We start from the raw sequence: 20,950 nt of genomic DNA on the forward strand, positions 1-20,950 counted from the left end.
TTTATTTATAGGTTCGTTAATTGTGTAGAAGATCAACAATAGTCGTGTTGCCCGTTCACACACTTGGTATAGCCCTTTACCCTTTCACCCCAGTGCAGCGGCAAACATGTCCGACAGTTCAGTTGTGTGTTTACATGCTTTAGTCCGTAATGTTGTAATTTTGGAACATTAAAACAGGCCTGGTTGTTCTGTTGTGGTCCCAAACGAATATACTTATTCCACCTCCTATTGAAGGGTATGTATGCCGCTTTGAACGTTCCTTAAAGCTAAGCTAAAGCTAATTGTTAGCTAGCTCGCTACGCCGAGCTAATGAATTAACTGGTTTTGTGTTGTTCATCTTTAGCCTAATGCAGTGTTTTGTTTGTGGGTTTTCAACTACATGGGTTGTTACAGTTCATTCAGGAGGTAGGGTTATTTAAATTTCGGTCTGCTTTGTGTTCAACGCTTTTCTGCCTGTAGTGTCAGAAGCCAGAACGATGACGTCAATTATCAAGCTGACAGCGTTGTCGGGGGTCCAGGAGGAGTCTGCCCTCTGTTACCTGCTCCAGGTGGATGAATTCCGCTTCCTCCTTGACTGTGGCTGGGATGAAAACTTCTCAATGGATATCATTGATTCTCTCAAACGGTAGTCCGGAAGACCATCTTCTGTCGAGTTATCAAAGTGAATGAATGTGAATGAAAATGTGGTCACTTGTGCCTCCAGGTATGTGCACCAGGTGGATGCTGTTCTTCTGTCCCATCCTGACCCCATACACCTTGGAGCGCTGCCTTATGCTGTGGGAAAACTGGGTCTGAACTGCACTATATATGCAACAATACCCGTCTACAAGATGGGGCAGATGTTCATGTATGATCTGTATCAGGTGAGAAAGAGTCTGTGTATGACACCAAATTATCTAGATTCATGAAATCAGGGAAATTTGGCGATATGAAAATAAGTAAAATAAAAGAGAATAGAAGTGTTCTTTGAATGAAACGTCGTATTTTATTTCTCTTCAACCAGTCTCGAAACAACAGCGAAGACTTCACACTCTTCACCCTGGATGATGTGGATTCTGCGTTTGATAAAATCCAGCAGCTGAAATACTCTCAAATTGTAAACCTCAAAGGTGAGAAATAAATGTTCAATACTTGATCCCGAGTTAAACGTTTTTTCACATCGCTCTCTTGTTTATGTCCAACAGGGAAAGGACACGGCCTTTCGATCACACCGGTTCCTGCCGGCCACATGATTGGAGGAACTGTGTGGAAAATAGTGAAAGATGGAGAGGAGGAAATAGTCTACGCTGTTGACTTTAACCACAAAAGAGAGATGTAATGAAAATGACAAATTCATTCTGTCTGACCTTGTGTAACCTGCATTTTATGTCTCCGCTGCAGCCACCTGAACGGCTGTACGCTGGAGAGCATCAGTCGACCATCTTTACTGATCACAGACTCTTTCAACGCTTCATATGTTCAACCTCGTCGTAAACAAAGAGACGAGCAGCTTTTGAGTGAGTGTTAATTGTATTGTTTTGTAAAGGCTTCTTCATATTCACCTTTTTCATATTAGGGATTGCCACCACAGCAAGCCAGCCTCTTCCACCTCAGGCTACCGAGAAGCCTGAAACCTTACAATAACCTGTTTTAGGGAATCAGGTGTGTTGTAACTGGTGCAGTAGACTTGATCGGTCCATTTAGCTGTAACGTCTGCCCCACTGCCACTGGCCAAGCAAGAATAGAAAGTGTGCTTCTAAAATAGGGGAAATACAAAGTGCCTCAAGTGCCTACATGAATGATTGATGCTGTCTGCACTGTTCAGAAATATCCACAGTAGACACAGGATGTTCGGTGCAGTGCTTAATCTAGGGACTGAATAACCGTGCTTGAGTTAATTTAAACTGTCAACTAATGTCTTTTGTCTACATTGTTTTCATTTTCCCCCACTAAGCCAATGTGATGGAGACTCTCCGGGGTGACGGCAATGTGCTTATTGCGGTGGACACAGCTGGGCGTGTGCTGGAGCTGGCTCAGCTCCTGGACCAGATTTGGAGGTCAAAGGATGCAGGACTTGGTGTTTACCCTCTTGCATTACTTAACAACGTCAGCTACAATGTGGTGGAGTTCTCAAAGTCTCAGGTATCACAGAAAGATCTTTGTTTTTGTCACGTACTTCTTCGTGATCTTGAGGTTGTGACTGGTCCCTCTCTACAGGTGGAGTGGATGAGTGACAAGCTCATGAGATGTTTCGAGGACAAGCGAAACAATCCCTTCCAGTTCCGCCACTTGCATCAGTGCCATAATTTGGCCGACTTGGCTCGGGTACCCAGTCCGAAGGTGGTGCTCTGCAGCCAGCCGGACCTGGAGTCTGGCTTTTCCAGAGAACTCTTCATCCAGTGGTGCCAGCACGCCAAGAACTCCATCATCCTCACCTATCGCACGACACCTGGGACACTGGCCCGTTATCTGATTGACCACCCGGGAGAGAAGATGCTGGACCTGGAGGTGAGACTGGAAAGTCTCCTATCTAGAGACTATCTACACAGTTTCAATCTGTCTCTGCTCGTGATCCCAGGTGAGGAAGCGGGTGAAACTGGAAGGAAAGGAGCTGGAGGAATTCCTCGAAAATGAGAAAGTCAAGAAGGAAGTTGCCAAAAAACTGGAACAGGAAAAAGTGTAAGTTTGACAGCGCCATAAATCAGTTCCACACCTGCACTCTGTGCTATAACATGATTCCCGCTGCAGGGAAGACGTGGACTCTAGCGAAGAGAGTGACATGGAAAATGATGACGATCAGCCGGCCGCGGTGAAAACCAAGCACCACGACCTGATGATGAGAGGCGAGGGCAGCCGGAAAGGAAGCTTCTTCAAACAAGCCAAGAAGTCGTACCCGATGTTCCCAGTGCACGAGGAGCGAATCAAGTGGGACGAGTATGGAGAAATCATCAGGTGCCGCTTCACCCTCCTGGACACATATGCAGCATCACTCCACGTTACCAACTGATGATCTGGATTCACAGGCTTGAAGACTTCCTGGTTCCGGAGCTTCAGGCCACAGAAGAGGAGAAAAGTAAAATGGATTCTGGGATGACCAACGGTGAAGAACCAATGGTCCAGGACCTTTCTGTGGTCCCGACCAAATGTGTATCCAGTGTGGAGAACCTGGAAATCAGGTTAGCGATTCACTGGGCACTTGCCTGCTACGATTTCTAACTAATCCAGAAGTGCACATTCATGGTGTTGTACTCACCGTTACTGCAAAAGTTCCACCTCTTTCAGGCAGTTTTCCTGACACAAGTCTCCTTCAGACGTTTATCAAACCACGTAACTGACATTGACCATATTGCAGAGCTATCACACAGCAAATGTGTGTATTTCTGTCAGGAAATGCTTTTATTTTTTCTATTTTATGGTGCTCACCTGCTACCATTGTTTTTCTCCTTTAGTGTCACACATAACCCAAAAGTCTGACAGAACTCATGAATATAAAACGGCTCCTCTCTGTTTTGTCCCTCAGAGGTGATTCGTTCCCCACCTTGAATGGCCTCCAGAAATAAATAACTAATTATTTTTGGGGTTGTCAGGCAAAGTCATTGAAACAGATGATTTCTGTCAGGGAACTTCTTCTGATATGAATTACAGCCCTGGCAGCACGTCTCTGCCGCAGTTATAAATATTACTCCAGGTCTGGTCTCTCTTCCCCGCAGAGCCAGAGTCATGTACATCGACTATGAAGGTCGATCAGACGGAGACTCCATCAAAAAGATTATTAATCAGATGAAGCCTCGACAGCTGGTGATCGTCCACGGGCCTCCGCACGCCAGTCTGGACCTGGCCGAGTCCTGCAAGGCCTTCAGCAAGGACATCAAAGTCTACACGCCAAAACTGCAGGAGACCATCGACGCTACGAGTGAGACGCACATCTACCAGGTCGGCTCACACAAACCAGATCACTATTATCAGTTTTGCTGAATCAGATGTGAGGCAACATGAGGATGAGGGACGTTTAAGAAAAGCTGACTACGAGGATGTGCACATGAGCATGAGGATTGCTGTGTTGCAGGTGCGTTTGAAAGACTCCCTCGTCAGCTCGCTGCAGCTGTGCAAGGCCAAAGACACGGAGCTGGCCTGGATCGATGGTGTGCTGGACATGCGGGTGGTGAAGGTGGACACGGGTGTGATGCTGGAGAAGGGTGTGAGAGAGGAGACGGAGGACAGTGAGCAGCCAATGGACACCTTGCCTGATCTGGGCATGGAGCACAGCGCAGCGGCGGTGGCCGCCCAGCGAGCGATGAAAAGTTTGTTTGGAGAGGACGAGAAGGAGCCGTCGGACGAGAGTGATGTCATTCCTACGCTGGAGCCGCTGCCTCAACACGAGGTCCGTTTCTCATTCAAATCTACAGCACTGTGTTCTTCAAAAGTGATCCTGGGAGCAGAGCTGTTAAATGTGATCACTGCGGAGTAAAATATAACGCTGACTTCCCCGAGAGAGAATCCCACGTCTTGGCTCAGACACGATGACTCAGCAGCGTGGGTGTTTCAGCACAAGAATCTTTCAGAGCGTTTCACAGCCTCTTCTTCTCTCACAGGTTCCAGGTCACCACTCCGTGTTCATCAACGAGCCGCGGCTGTCGGACTTCAAGCAGGTGCTGCTCAAAGAGGGAATCCAGGCCGAGTTTGTGGGCGGAGTTCTGGTCTGCAACAACATGGTGGCTGTACGGAAGGTCAGTGTGCCGTCTGCACCAAATAATGAAACATCTGGTCACTGGCTTTCATCTCAGATGTTTTGGGTTGTTACATCATGTGTTTAAGGGTGTAGGACCAGGGACAATCCAGTTATTAGGGGACAAGAACTAACAAGAACTAAGATCTCATGGGTAAACCAATGGGCAGAACCATTTAGGATCAAGAAGTGAGCCAAGCCTTTGAAGCTCTCGCAGAGAGGTTCTCACTGGTCCCACTTTGGCATCACCTCTCAATAACAGTTAAATTACAGTTTAATAGAATGAAAGCATTTAAAGCCTCTTGGGTCCTGACCCACCAGTTGATAATCACAGGGAGACTATTTGGTTCTTCGAACCATTTCATGGATTAAATAATTCTGTTTGCGTCTGCTTTCACTTTATCTAAATGAAACTTGTGTCATGTGTTGTGTGTGTCATTAATTGTTGAAGCTGTGAGGTTTAATTCAGTGGGACAAATTTGCTTCAACACTTACACGCAAGCTGCTGACGGACTCAAGTATTCAGTCAGTAACCTGAAATACGCAGAGATGAAATAATCTCTGACTGATCCTGGAGTGTCACTGGCACACACTCATTCACACACTGAACTGTGTTTCACCATTATTTAAACACAGAAACATCTTCCCTGATTTTGGAGGTGGATTCCTGTAATGAGGAGAACATAAATACTGCTGCCTCCTCACTCACTATTTTAAGTTTATTTGGTGTGTCTCAGCGCTGCTGTAATGTGACGTCACCAGTCCTTCACTGTTCTGTGTGAACACGTACACTGTGGGGCTGATGGTTGTAAGAACCAAATGGCTCCTGAACGATGATCCATGAAGGTTCCTACTGTTGGAGCCACAAGTGGAGAACTGTGATCTGGCTCAGGTCAAGTCATTCAGGGTCGTGGATCAGGGAGGCAAATACACAAGAAGGTGGTGGATTTGTGTCTGTGAATATTTTAAAGCCTCTATCCTTTCAACTGTAACGTTTCAGTGTGATTCGATTTGTTATAAATACATTCAAGGTTACTGACTTCCACACAGCAGCAGTGAACTAAAACACTTGAGATGAAAAGAGAAAAAGGCGCAGCCTGCAAAAGTGAGATAAAGCCCCAAAGGCTCCTCGAATCTGACTTCAGAACGAGAATCCTAAACTGGAATGAACAGGAAAGTGAAAGTGAGCCAGAAGCCTCCAACAAAATGCATAATTGACAAGAACTTTAAATAGATGTAACCCAAATAAATGAAATCAAAGGGAGCCGGGGCTGTTTGTGTGTTATGGTGTGTTGAGGGGGGCAACTTGAAATAGACTTGTTAGACACTTTTATCCCCAAAATGTCAGATCGGAAGAGAGAGCCTGTTTGTTCAGGAGGGAGACGGCGTGCTGCTCGGGTCTGACTCAAACCTTGGTGCTGTTCCGCAGACGGAGGCCGGGCGCATCGGACTGGAAGGATGCATGTGTGACGATTATTATAAGATCCGGGAGCTGCTGTATCAGCAGTACGCCATTGTGTAGCCGGAGGAGCCCGCGACATCGCAAAGACTGTCATGTATAGTGTCTCTTTTTTTACACGGATTTTCTACTGTGAGTGGTCAAAAAACAGACGCTTCACTCGGACTCTAATCGGACTGTGAATCCTGGACTGCCTTTTGTCACCTCCTGTACAGCAACATCATGTGAACCAGTGTTGATGGCTGTCTTCTCTCATTAAATGGACACCCTTTTTTTTTTTTTTCAAATGTCCCGTTGTTTTCCCGTGTCACAAACCTGAACAGTGCTGCTCGTCTGAATCACCAAGTAGACCATGGGTGGAGCAAAACAAAGAAGGGATGAAGAACGATGGACAAAACTCAAAAAAAGACCAATGAAAAGAAAGGGAAGAAAGGCCTAAACCGAATCCTAAACTAGTCATGAATAAAGTACAAATTCAAAATTGTTGGTTCGCTGTCAAACGGTTCTGCATGATCGGTTTGGTAGTTTGTCAAGAGGGCTGCTTGAATATGGGCCCTGGGGCCGCACTTTGACTGGACTGAGTGGAGACTTTTAGGGTCGGAAGCAAGTTTTAGGATTGAGAGCTGACATCAGCAGAAAGAAAGGCAGTGCCTTGGCTTGGGGACATACTGCGTCTGCTTCTAAATATGACCGTTGCCTGACATTTTTACCAAAGGTACAGTACTGAGAACACAGGCCCTCCCCAGGTTACAGTTTGGAGAGATGTCAACCTGAGACCCGGTGTCGGTGGAAGACTTGGAAAAGGTGTGGAGAATGGTTCTACTTATTATGGTCAAGGACTCAAGTGAGCCTGACTTTGAGGATCTAGAACCAGGGTGACCAAAGTAAGTCAACCGATTAGGAAGGGTTCAAGACATAAAGGGTAAAGAACAAAGGTCAGAGGACCAAGTTCAACAGCAGGAACTTGGGTGCAGGACCAGAGAGAACCATGACACTTTTGGTCTAAAGAGATCTGATGCTTCAGGGTAAAGACAACCAGGAGATGCAAGACTTCTCGGACCCAACAATCCGAGCCGTGTGTTGGATAGTTGAGCACCTAAACACCCTCCATCCCTTTTAAACTACTCCTCTGAATCATGTTCAGACTCTCGCAGTTGATCCGTCACGGTCAGCACCATTGGACGGACTCATTTGCATTTCTGCGCGTCGTCACTGCTGCTCCAGCAGATGGAGACATTTCTAACCGCAGGCCAGGAGACTTCCTATTCCTCTGACGGCAGGATCAGTGCAGCCAGCTCTGGTTTCCTCTCACTATCTGATCACCTCGCACGGTTTCTGTCTCAAAAATAATGGGATGGTTCACAGTCTTTATCCCACCACGGTGGAGAAACAGCCGAGCCGGAAAGTTAGCCGATAAGAGGAGCCAGCTCTTGAGAAATACACCAACACATTTTCTTCTTGTGTTTTTGCTTATCAGTTTGATTTGTTCTCACTTGTTCACACCGGTCCTCTCTTTACTTGTCCACATTCCAACTTCATTTATTCCTCCCTTCTTTACTTATTTTCCGCTTTTCTAATCTTCTCTTCCCTAAACCTTTTTGCTTTTCCATCCTTCAACATTTAGCTTTTGTACTCTCTTTGTCTTTCATTCTACTTTTCACCTTTCCTCTGTTCCTTCCTTCTCAATTTCAAATTCACCTTTCATGTCTCTGTTTCACTTTCATTCATTCACCCATCATTCCTTGCTTGCACTCTTTTTCAAAAAATTTTGGTTTCTTCCATGTGTTCTCTCCTTTCCTTTCTGTATACCATGTTAATTCTGCCATTGTTTCCTCCCATCACTCACATTAACGTCATTCTTTTTACTTTTCTATCTCTTCCCTATTTGCATCAACATCCCTTCTTTCCTTTTCATTCTTCCTCTTGTCTTCTTTCTCTTCTGTTTTTCCCTTTTATTGTTCATTCTGTCTTCACTTCCTTCCTTCCTGTCTCCCTTTCAGTGTGGTTTCTTTTCTGTCAGTTTTATTTGTCTTTCATCTGTTCAGTGTTCTTTCTTTTTATTCTATCTTTCTTCCTTCCTGTCGTCCATTCTCTGTCTCCCCTTATGTTTACTACTCTTTTTGTCTGTTCTCTTGCTGTCCCTTTATTTGTACTTTCTATTCCTCCCTTGCTTTCAGCGTTCCCTCAGTGGCGTTGCATCTCTTTCCTGTCATTCCACCTTTTCATTTTCATCCTTTGTTTCATCCTACCTTCCCCCTTCTGCTGTTCCTTGCTTTCACTACATCTGGACCAAGATTGTGCCATCCTTCCTCACCTCTCTTTCAGTAATCTTCCTTCCTTCCTTTGTTCCTTTCACTTTCTGTCAGTTTGTTTTTCCATTTTTTTATTCTATTTTTATTGTTAATTCATTTGTTTTCATTCCTGAGAATTTTGTCTTTCCTTTCCAATTTCCTCCATGACATTTTCCCCTTCATTTATGTGGCAACTGACATGAATTCCTTTTGATAATTCACAGGTCCTTATTATATATTGTATTATATTATATTTTTATTCTCCATTCCAGTGTTCTATTTTCCTTATTTTTTTTCCTCACTGATTTAGATTTCTCTATTTTGAATCTTGTTATAGTTCCATTTGTAGACAAACGTTTCATCGGCCTGGTTGTGTCTATTCATGTGACTACGTACCGGTGATGCTGGTGGCGACTCGTTCGATGACGTGTTAACACATTTGTAGAAACCTTTGTCTCAATCTTCCTCCTCCTCCTCCTCCTCGCCCCGATGCTCACACGTGCCTGCAGTGTGACGACACACGCAGCGTTGAAGACTCGTCCTGCACTGATAGGCTGTTAAGCAATCACAGTGGATACACACACACACACACACACACACACACACACACACACACAAGTAGGACAAGGAAAGCGAGCTGTGCTGAGTGTGTGTGTTGTCACGCACCCGGTTGAGACTTGAGCACAGATGACTGGCTGTCGTGTCGGCCTCTTCCCCCTGCAGTTGCGTAACATACAGTTTTGCACTTTAGAGACATTAAATTTTAAATGCTCTGTTTTTTCCTATTAATCCACCCGAACATCCCCATCCCACCCGACCCCCCCATCCACTCGCACACAGTCACCGAATGATGCTGTTATTTATTTGCCTGAGCCTTGATAACCTGTGAGGGACGGTCCAGGAGCAGGGGGGAGAGCGTGTGCCTCTGCCCAGTCACTGCTTTTTCATTTTGATAATTGACCAACAACGCCAGAAATGTCCATCAGCTAATCCTCTTAGCTTTCATAATGCTGACTCTGTCACAGAAGCTCCTGTTTTAATGTAACGAGTGGCTAAACCCCCCCCAGACCCCCGCCGCCCCCTGCAGGCCGCTCTCCGATCTGCTCCACGATCTGTCCGATTCGATCACGTCCCGACTGGAGGGTGACGCCACGCTGCCAACACTTGGACAGAACAGCGAACCCTGGACAGAGTCGTCCTCTGGTTCATGTGATCGGGGGATGAATGCCTCTAATCCCCCCCGGTTGCTGCTCTCCTCCCTGAGCAGACCACTTAATGATGTGGTAATGTGACGGTGGAAGTCTCTAAATATTGGAACGTAATCCCATGATGTCATTGCACAAATGCCACCCATTGCTCTTGACTGGAGATCAAGGCAAATCGAGACACTTGGGGTCAAGCATCTGGAAAAGGACGTCTTAAGGGCTGAGTTCTGGCCAATGTTCTGGGTCAACACCCGAGTGATGTGAGGACTTGGACGGCCCAGAATCAGGCAAGGACGCCGCTCTACTGGTGGAGGATGGGCCAAAACGTCCAGTCTTTTTAGGGTCTCCGACAGAAATTAGGGGCATCTCGATGTTGCACTTATACAGTCAGACCATCTGAAGAGGTGAAAATCCTCAGGTGAGCAAACTTTGGAGCGAGCTGTCACCATGAGGGAGATTCCTGTTTGGGTTGTCGCCGTGTGTCGGCTCTTCCTGAGGTTCCAGTTCCTCCCTAGAGCCCCGAGGGAGTTTCTAAAGATACACTCACAACAAAACGCCACGTCGAGCGTGAATCCAGAGTTACACCGTCACAGAGAGGATCCTCTTATGCAACCGACGTTGGACCGCCGAGCGAGAGACGCCGGCGGACACAAATCCAAGAAGACGCTCGCTTCTGCAGCAGTACCCAAAGTGCTGCTGTGCGTGATGTCGTAACAAAGGATGGAAGCCAGGGTGTTTTGGGACCTCTTGATTTTTTTTTGTTTTCAGGAGCAAACCCGTAAGTGTCCGGATGTCAGGCACCGCAAAAGTATTTGTCTGTGTGATCATACAGAATACAGACAAATTGAGTATTTTGGGTCAGGAAACATGACTGGTAAGGAGAAACGTTTAGGGTTTAACTGTCGACCTCACTGCAGCTTGTAGGTTCCTGAGGTGGAGCAGTGAGGGGAAGGAGCACGTGAAGGCAAGATGGTCTGTGTCACACAGCAGGAACCAGGAGGTGCAAGACTCAATGGACTTTGATAGCGAAAATTCATTGGTCAAGAATGGCCAAATCACGACTTGTGAACCAAGGTTTGCAGATCAGAAGCAGGAAAAAATAGGATATTATGGGTTAAGAACTCATGACCCATAAGGGCCAAGCATGATGGACAAAGATGGAAACCTATGTGGGATCAAAGACTTGGTGGAGCAGGGACTTGGAGGGCGGGTCATTTCTCACCCTAACACTCGCTCTTGGTTTTGAGTGCCCTTTACTACGACCAAGTGAAGTGATGGACGTCCCTAAGAATTGGGACAACACTTTGTGACATCACGCGTAAAGACAGCGTGTCATTGGCTGCCGTGCTGTGTTGTGTTTCCTCCATGTTGTCCGATCCACTTCAAGTCAGCGCCGGCGCCCTCGGTTTGAAGGGATCATTTCAAGTGTTGAAGGCTGAGTGCCCTCGGTCTGAGGAGGATTGGGACACACTGCACTTACACGTGAACGTGCAAAACCCAGTGTTAGGATGAGAAATGGGACACAGTCTCCAGCTTTAACTTCCAAGTCAAGATAAATCAAGACAAGATTGAGGATCCTTGTAAGACCAGGATGCTTGGTTTGTGTCCAGAAACAAACGTAGATGGTAGATCATTTGACCAAACATCATTCTCACACGATGTGAGACAGGATCTCTGCGGTTGACTAGAAGCCACATGCCAGTGACTGAAGTTGAGGGTCAGATATATATAAAGGCGGAGTGAAAGTGGACCACGAGGAAGCCGTGGAGTTTCATGGATCACCATCTTGTTGATTCAGAAAAGCGAGCGTAGCGAAGTGGATCAGTGTTGATGACTCGGACACGTTGGACAGCTGAGTCATGGACACGGACTGAAGTGGATGTGAAAACAAGCGCGGAGGAGTGTGAATCCCCACCAGTGACTCAGCAGTGTTTATTTTCAGTGTAGATGCCAGCGTGCTGACCAGTGGCCCGAAGACTTTAACACTTCATCTCACAAGTGACGCCCGTCATGTAAGGCGAGAACTGAACACTCGGTGTCTTTAGACACGCGGCAAACAAAGGGAGCTTTAACCGCACAGGCACTTTTTCATTTTCACTGTTTCAACTGCTGAAGTCACATGACACTACAGTGGAACACAAGACTGATGGACCGAGGGCATGGGATCTACTTGGCTTTATAGTGTCTGGCAAATTTATTGTGCTGTGTGGCGCTAATCCCCCCGAACCATGAAGAAAAATATAAAAAGAAAATGGAGAGTTCAGTTACTGTATCACATGACCTTCCTCTCATGTCAAGGCCGAGACACAGTTCCTGCTCACACTGCAGATTTTGAGGCTGAGCATTTTACTGATCCCTGACAACATGACCAACTCCTGCTTGGTCTGGTCGAGGGGAGTCGGTGGACGGGAGGTGAATCACTCAGCGGGGAGATCTTCAAACTTCATGACAGGATCCCTCCCACCTCTGCAGAAGCCAGCGGGTCAGAATGGTCGTCCCTCTCCTCCACAGGAAGATCATTCACTTTCCTGTCTGCGGTTCATTACGACGCCATTAACACCGGCCCGGTTCAGGACGCCTCATATTTCACTCTGGTTCACCAGAGAGTCCGGACTTCAACCAGGGGAATCAACTGATTTTACTGAGTCGGCTTTCCTCTAGGAACTCCAGTTTCCTCCCCCGGAGTTCTGAAGCTGGTTTACAGAACCAGCAGCTCTACTCTGAGTCACTCAAAGGTGATGAAGCTCCTCCCACTATGTGGACAATGGTGTGTCATTTTTGCTTCAGGAGCTCTGATCATTCTCCACGGACAGAAGCGAGCGACACAGATTTTGGAAAGCGATTCTCCACACCCCTCCTGGTGTTAACTGGGGACGAAACCGTTGCTCTGACAGATGAAGTGGCAGATAAAAGTCAACATCCTCTCTCAGTTCCGCCCACCACTGCTTATATAACGTTTTATTTTTTTGTGAAGCAAAGAGACAAAAGAGCAGATAACAATTAAAAAGTTCAGCGTGTGGAGCGCTGATGTTGCCGGGGCGACCGATTCCTCCTCGGCTTTGCTGGCCAGCCCTCTGGTCTCACCTGAGCGAGCCGGCCAGCAAACCTGCCGTCGCAAAGATGATTGATTTGTTTCGCTGCAAATGGAGTCAGCAACACGCACGAGCAGCATTCACTCTCCGGTCAGGAGCCAGAACATAGTACGGCATGCAAGTGGAGAATAAAATGGAGTCCTTTGGATGCTATTGTGGGAAAGAAACTTTGAATATAACAGGACACTGTATCTCTCTCTCTCTCTCTCTCTCTCTCTCTCTCTCTCTCTCTCTCTCTCTCTCTCTCTCTATATATATATATATATATATATATATATATATATATATAAATATAATATAATGTATAATATAAAAAAGAGAGACCAATAATATTTTGAGAAAAAAACAGTACACGTCTTTACAATATTATAATATTTACAATATTTTAACATTTTGTTATTATGATAACAAAAATATATCTAGAAATATGAGGCTTATACATTATAAATGTACGAAATGAGATAGTGATATATTCTCATTTTTATTCCAAAATTCTCAAAATAAATGCATACTAAATGAAGGATGTATCCAAGATTGTAAATATATGGCATAAATAAAGCAATATTTGGCAGAGAGATTTTGCCAGACAGGAAGACGGTTGTAATGTCTGTTGAAGCGTCTGATGAGAGGCTTGTCAGTGTGAACAGGTGATGGAAGTCAGTTTGTTGTTGCTGGAGGTTTTCGTCGTCTCGGTCGGCTGCTCATCAACAACCTGCAGACCCGGTGCTGAGCAGCGTCAGCGGGTGTCGTGGGTCCAGCAGCCTCGCCTTCACTGCCGAAGGTGAGTCCTTCATCTCCTGCTGAATCTGAAGACGTCTGACAAGTGCCGCCGCGGTGTTGACGCTGTCACGAGTCTGAATCACCGCCCTCCACATGACTCACCGCGCTGATTTGAGAAATGAGCAACTATGAGTCAAACTGTTGGTCATTCACACGCTCGGCTCGGCACGGCACGGCCGACGTGTTTGAGCTGACATCAGAGCGTGGGACCAAGCCGTGGTCTTGTGGGCCGGACCAGCCAGAGGCAGGACAAAAAAAAAAAAAAAAAAGCTAAATCTCAGTAAGCAGGCGCTGGCACCGCTCCCCAGTGGCCGGGCTGCTGCGTGGTCAGGGGCTGGGGGGTGGGGTGGGGGGTGCTAATCCCCTGGCACGTCCTCCGCTCACACATGTTGCGGTGCACGCGGTTGTGCCCAAGACTTGCCGGGATAAGGACCGGGCCGCAGGGAGCCGCTTCACTTGGAGGTCTGCCTCGCAGCGCTCTGACGGTTCGCCGCTTACGTAAGCGCCGTCTGCGAGAGATTGCGGCGGACTGAGGTGACCTTTGACCTCCCGGTTATTTTGCTTAAGTGGGCAGCTGCACTGATGTTGTTAAAAGATGACATGCTGTTTCAGCTTTGTCAACCTGCGTGTGTGAGGCGCAGCCTCCCCGTCGCTTCTCCTCACTGTCAGCCGCAGTCAAGCAGCCCTGGCTGGAGCCTTCTCCAGCCGTTCAGGAGGAAGACTGAGGGTCTCCTCCTGGTTCAACACCTCATTGTCCAGGAGACATTCTGACGACATCACCTGGATGACTGAGCTTCCTCTGAGAGCGGGTTCGTCCTTGTTCTCAAAGCTGGTGGCCACCAGGGAGAGGAGAAATCCACCTGAGGGAGAACCTCATCTCCATCATTCTCCAACCGTGGACCATGGTGTCAGACAGAGAGGTGGTCTGCCAAAGACTCAGAAGTACCCCATGAAAAGAGTGATCTCTTGAAGCAGTGAAACCGAAACAGAAGATGAAGATCGTGAGCAGAAGTGGGCAGCCCAGAGTCGCCCTCTCGCTCGGATCAAATCTCAGTTCCAGCCTCTCGTTGCGTGACAAGCCATCTTGAAACTACGGCATGAGCCGCTTCCTCAATTCATGTGGCGTTTTAAAAACAGTTTTAGGGGTCGGAAGTGCAAAACACATTTCCAAACTTTGAAAACACATTTACAAACTCTTTAGAAAACATTAGTTTTCTAAACACGTTTGTAAATTTGTTTGAAATGTTGTAAATGTTTTTCACTCTTCGTAAATATGTTCCAATAATTTGTAAATTTGTTTCAAAAGTTTGCCACCGTATGAAACCCCTAAAACTGTTTTTAAAACGCCACATGAATTGAGGAAGCCGCTCATTCCATGTGAAGTTTGGGTGAACAACGGTGACTGTGTGGCTGGGCAGCATTCAAAGAATTGAATGGAAGTCATCCTCATTCAATTATACGTCCACTCGATTCACAGAACACATGGTTGTGTTCCAGCCAGCAGATGAGTCACGACCTTCTGCTTTGTGTCTCATTCTGATTATGGATGGATATGTTGACTTGAACGGGACCGTGACCATTGTATGTAGTGTATATATACATAAATGTATCATGGATAAGTGGCTAACATACGCCTCCAGGGGACACACTGGATACGGTCGTCGAAGAATTGCGATCTCACACTCAACATCTGACCTTCATTTCTCTGCACCACCTGGTCTTTCACATGTTAGAAAGCATGAAGTAGAAGTCAGGCACCGATGCTGAAACAGTGACTCGGAAAATGTTGCTTGCTTCTCAACCTTTCTGATCTCGGGGCCCACCTTTCCCAGAACAAATGGCCCATTCAAGTGATAGAACTGATTCATCACTCTTGACTTCCTTTGTGATCAATAACCATACTTAATCTACTTACACGTAAAGCCACCGAAACCTTGTGAAATGACATGAAACCATGCGATCAGCGCAAAGATATTTGTCATGGAAAAGTCCAACCAGCAGCGGAACCAGATGCAAGTCATATTCATCAAATTTAATAAAGAAAAAAAACTGGAAAAACGAAATAAAATTCTGAATTATATACATATGATAAAATCATGTCTAAATATCAAACAGAAATAAAAAATATATATTTTCTTTTAACTCCAAAGAAGATATAAGTAAAATGTAAATGAAAGTATCGCCATAGAATTTTCAAAACTGCTTCAGCGGATGCTCATGAACAGTTTTTACTGTTGGGGGGGAGAAATCATTATCTTCATCATTTTTTTCTTTTCAAGAACTTCTCCATAGTTGGTAACTCTCACAGATTTGCAGCTGTCAAGTCCATTCAGTGACTCACTACTGCCACCATACGTGGCTCATGTATCAAAACCGAGCGTCGCACAGCCCAAATGCGTAAAACAAAAAAACTGTTAGCTAGGGGGCGCTCGTGGTCCAACCATGGGCCCCGGTCCAATGGTTAAGAACCCCTGCACTAGACTAGTCTTCAGTGAATCCATTCCTTTGAGTTTTGGGCAGATAGGGCCATCTAGAGGGCTCTGAAAATGAGGACACTGTTTCATGAAACCTCATCAGCCCATCACTATTTCCACCCACTTCAAGTGTTACCTTCGAATGCGGCTTCACTTGGAGCCTGTTGACAGGACTCTTGAATAAAACTCTGAGATAAGGATAATCTGACATTTACATCTCACGGTGAAACACAACTGTGTGTCACGACACCAACGCTTCCACAGGCTCCTTGTTGCTGCATTCTACAACTTTGTTTACGCCTCATTATTCAGCGTCCGCCGGCTGCAGTGAAAAGAGGCTCCATAATCGGGGCTACAGAGGCTTTGTGGGAGAACTGTAAGACGTGTAACCTCAATTACTCGGCAGGGCGCTGCCAGGGACGCACACGGAGGACAGTTATTAGAGAGCGGAATGTGGCCGGCGAAGCCTGGAGAGGACTTTTGACACTGCTGCGGAAAGCGTTCGGGGTCAAGAGTCACTTCTGGTTGTAGCTTTAATCCTCCGCCTCGCGAGTTTTGTTGCGGCGCCTTGACTCTTGAACGTAGAGACAACATCACACTAGTTTTCTCATTACTGGCTTGGACCGAGGACTCCTTGAGACTCTCGTGTTGGTGACCAAAAACACAGAGGAGTTCAAGACGCACGCAATGTTTGCTCATAGTTGTGTCGTGGTTAGTGCACCAGCCGTGCCTCACCGATCGCTGTTGCTCTGAGAACATACCGATGAAAACAAGGGGGGAAAAGCTAGCTGAACTTATAATGTGTGTCTTTGTCTAAGCACTGGATGTGAAAACACGAAATAAAAGAAAAAATAAAAGCACAGCAATAAACTATATCAACCCCATAGCTGTACTCTATATATATATATATATATATATATATATAGGAGCAGAGACACCTCCTATATATATATATATATATATAGAGAGAGAGAGAGAGAGAGAGAGAGAGAGAGAGAGACACCTCTGCTCCTATATATATATATATCTATGAATATATATATAGTACAGCTGCTCCTCACCGACTCCAAAACATCCAGATGTGCTCTTGACGTGGAAACATTTGGAGTCATTTTTTAATAATATTGACATACATTTACTTGGCATTATCCATTTATTTAAGACACATCGACGACAGAGTGTTAGGAAAAAAAATGTTATATATATGTAACTTTATATATATATATATATATATAAATATATATATATATATATATATATATATATAGTACACCTATGGGGTTGATTTACTTTATTACTGTACTTTTATTTTTTCTTTATTTCATGTTTTCATATATACATATATATATATATACACACACACACACACACACACAGTATATAAAGAGAGAGAGAGAGAGACATACGATGGAATATTACAGCGTTATTCTCGATGGATTATGACTTCAATCTCGTAATATTGCGCCTTTGATCTCGTAGTACTATGACTAGTCTTGTGATGTCGACCTTTTTTTTTCTAACGCTCTGTCGTAGATGTGTGTCTTAAAGAAACGGATCATGCCAAGCAAATGGATGTCACTGTCCAAACGTTTGCGCGTGAAGAGCACATCTGGCTGTTTTGGAGTGGGAGAGGAGCGGAGGTGAGCAGAGAGGCGCGCGGCAGGAGGAGGAGGAGGAGGAGGCTCCGCATGATCATTCGCATGCAGGGAAAGTGAGAGCAGCCAGGTCTCATTGGAGGAGCCGAAGGGCGCGGAGTAGGAAGGCAGCCGGAGCCGACGGACCTCCTCTTCTCTGTCGTCCCCGCACTGAGGAGGGACTCTGTGGAGGGGGAGGCGCCGCGCGCAGCCTCGGCCGGCTCAGTCCAACAATTAACCTTGATGATCGCAGATTGGCTCCGTCATGAGGCGCAGGTGCGGACACTTTGCCATCCGGCGCAGCTGAGCGTCTGGACACTGACGCATTCCCTCCTCTTTCCGCGGGACGAGATGCACGTTGGGATGGACGCCGGGACTCCGTCGAGATCCCTGATCTGATCCCCCCTCCACCCCCGCCTCCGGACCGCTCGTTGTTCTCCCTCTTGTTGTTTGTTTGGTTTTTTTTTTCGGGTCGTGCGGACGGCGTGAAATGTGCCCCTCATCCCGGCTGCGTGTCGCGTAAGAGGCAGTTTCTTTCTCAAGGACGCGATCTGTGCGAGAGACACAGCGACATGGAGCAGGAGGACACGAGCGCGGCGCCCAAGAAGAGGAGCCTCTTGTCCAAGATGTTCAAAGTTCGCAAGAGGAGGGAGATGCTTCTGGTCCAGGTGTGCTTCATCTGCAGTGTCCTCTTCGTGGTGTGGAGCATGTCGGCGCTGCTGACCAGGACAGGTGAGCGGATCGATCACGGCGGGGTGCGGGGGGTTCAAGGACACGAGGGCTGATCCGGATCGCATTTTCCTTTTTCTGTTTTTTTTATTTTTAGTCGTCTCGCTCTCTGTGGTTGTGCGCATCTGCCGCAGTGTGCGGTGCGTGAGCGGCGCGCCTCCCGCGTCACGTGCTCGTCACGGTCGAGCCGCGGCACACACCTCGGTTTACGCTTCTCGCTGGCTCCGTTCGAACATTTGGTCACGCGTGTGATGCTCCTCCGACGCGCGCCCTCTCTCGCTCGCTCGCTCACGCACGCGCCTTCCAACCTCACGTCCGAACTCTCGCTGACAGGCCTGGCGCGCGGGCGTCGAGCATCCCCCAAACGCGCGGGTTATGTAATCCGAACCAGCATCCTTGGCGGATCGTGACACACCGCTGGGTTCAGAGGTTAACCAGTCGTGTCGCGCCCGCCCTCAGGACCCGCGTGTCCACCGAGGGGCGACACGAGACGGACGTGAATGGACGGCCACTATTGACTTCGTTGAAGCTCCAGATTAGTGTTTACATTTGGTCATTTCAGGGAAATGCGCACTGGTTCCACAGCACCGATCTGATCATTCCACTGAACTTAAATGATGCGTCCAGCATGGCCTTTCTCAAACAGGTCACTGCTTGTACTGTTGTGTCTCAATGTTCGACAGGTCACCGACTAGCATGATGACTTGTGTCGCCATATGACATGTACAGGTAGATACACATGCTGACTTGTGCATAGTCTTGTAAATGAAACGTAATAAAAATCTATGTAAATATTGGCAGACACTGGTTATAGGTTTAACTAGAACCATATTGAGACTCGACGAGTCACGACTGGCATACTGACTTGTGTTGGCACATGACATGTACAGGTAGATACTCATGCTGACTTGTGTTAGTATAGTCTTGTGAATAAAATTTAAAAAAATGAAATAGAAATGTATGTCAGTATTGGCAAACACTAGTTGTAGGTTCAACGACCACCATATTGTGACTTGACTAGTCATGACTAGCTTAATGACTTGTGTGATTGTCGTGTCTTAAACAGTCAACACTTGAATAGTGTTCAGTGCTGTTTTAAAAGATGCCTCTTTCACTGCTCAAAATGTGGTTTGAATACCATAATTTCTGGACTCCCACTACATTTAACAAGAGAAATGGCTCTGGCTCATCCATAAGCCGCGGGTACAGTGGTGCTGTCTGCACCGTAGAACGGTCAGTGTTGCACCGGCTAAAAAACACTTTTCAAAACTCGTATTAAACCTTTCCCATCTCCACACTGGACTGTGGTCGTGTGTCACAGGGGAGGGGCTCAATCTCAACACCTCCAGGGCTGGAGCTCCGACAGGGATGAGCCGAGTCGCCAACAGAGCGTTCCTTTGGTTTATTTTCCGTCACAGCCAAACTGTACAGCACCACACATCATCCGGTGCTGTGCAATGCTGGCAAACACCCGGGGAACTTGTACACTCTCCGAGAGACGTCACTCTTCCTGTTACCCCTCCCACATGCAGTGGCTACACACACACACACACACACACACACACACACACACACGAGCAGCAGACTCTCTACGTTCACTCTTACAGTACTAGTTTTGAAAATGGGCTCCAGCATGGAAAGTGACTCATGACAAAAACTGGCCAATGTTCTGAACTTGAATCATCAACTCCTCACATCCTTTATTGACATTAAATCGCTCAAAATGTGCGGTTTTCGCTCACGTGTCCAAAGTTCCGACACCACTGCTGGTCTCAGCTGCTGCTTCTCGATTCTAGACTTCCAGGAGATTGACTCTGTTGGCGGAGCTGCGGACACGTGGGCGAAAATGACGCATTTTGTACGCTTTAAGGGTTTTACTTGTAGCCGTGCTGCCAAAAAAAAGGGGCAGCTTATAGTCCAGAAATTTTGGTTATTTGGTTTCCCGGTACTCCCAGAGTGTCAGCAGTTAGATTATTACGTTGTTGCAGGCCTAAGAGTTTGCGTTACTGCGAGCTGAGTGGCGACTAGAACACGGTTAGAGGCGCTCAGGTGGACTTCAAGGCCACATTTTGTTTGGGATGTAGCCGCTAGTCTAACACGACAAGATAGTGATTTTGAACTGTTTCACCTGACTGGCAGCGAAATGCTCCTGTTACTGCATAAAAAGTTGAGGCCAAGGTTTGTGTTGTTGTCATGAAAAGTTGTGTAGCAATAGGAATGTGGTCACCGTTTGCTTTCATCCCGATATTGAGATGCACTTAAATGCATCATTTGGTTTGCCATTCCTCTTAAACATACTCTGTGTTGACAAAGATACTTGGTGTTTGCACTTTGTTTCTATGCTAATGTGACTAGTGAACTATTCAAATTTGTTTCGCCAGTGTGAGAAAGTGATTGTCGCGGCTACACTGATGTTCTTGAAGAGGAGCGACTGACTGTCGGATGCTTTCATTCTCTTTTTTTTTTTTTTTCATTTACAGTAAAAAAAAACAGCAGAAGCAACTCAGTTGTTGTTTGAGGTGTAGTATATACACAAATGTCCTCGAGAAAAAACATTTCCTGAGACCGAACTTCCAACATG

The 20,950-nt window shown here is 46.5% G+C and overlaps 2 protein-coding genes across 4 annotated transcripts in view; both read left to right on the forward strand.

The window, feature by feature from the left end:
- Nucleotides 1-87: 87 nt before the first annotated feature.
- cpsf2 (cleavage and polyadenylation specific factor 2) lies at nt 88-12,193 on the forward strand. Its single transcript, XM_053880358.1, has 15 exons — nt 88-235; nt 460-625; nt 704-863; nt 1,004-1,109; nt 1,185-1,314; nt 1,381-1,496; nt 1,934-2,121; nt 2,197-2,487; nt 2,558-2,658; nt 2,728-2,931; nt 3,003-3,155; nt 3,690-3,912; nt 4,046-4,360; nt 4,572-4,706; nt 6,135-12,193. The coding sequence occupies exons 2-15, from the start codon at nt 477-479 to the stop codon at nt 6,225-6,227; spliced, it is 2,364 nt and encodes a 787-aa protein (XP_053736333.1). The 5' UTR covers nt 88-235; nt 460-476; the 3' UTR covers nt 6,228-12,193.
- Nucleotides 12,194-17,446: 5,253 nt separating this feature from the next.
- Nucleotides 17,447-20,950, forward strand: part of slc24a4b (solute carrier family 24 member 4b) — a 45,989-nt gene continuing 42,485 nt past the window's right edge. For 2 of the 3 annotated variants that reach the window (XM_053880359.1, XM_053880360.1), the window contains exon 1: nt 17,447-18,372. In XM_053880359.1, coding sequence (XP_053736334.1) covers nt 18,213-18,372 — 160 coding nt within the window. In that variant the 5' untranslated portion in view covers nt 17,447-18,212. The remainder of the gene's footprint in view (nt 18,373-20,950) is intronic. The other variant, XM_053880361.1, reaches the window with a different exon arrangement.

This window comes from Synchiropus splendidus, chromosome 12 (genome assembly GCF_027744825.2).
Source record: "Synchiropus splendidus isolate RoL2022-P1 chromosome 12, RoL_Sspl_1.0, whole genome shotgun sequence".
Lineage (NCBI taxonomy): Eukaryota > Metazoa > Chordata > Actinopteri > Syngnathiformes > Callionymidae > Synchiropus > Synchiropus splendidus.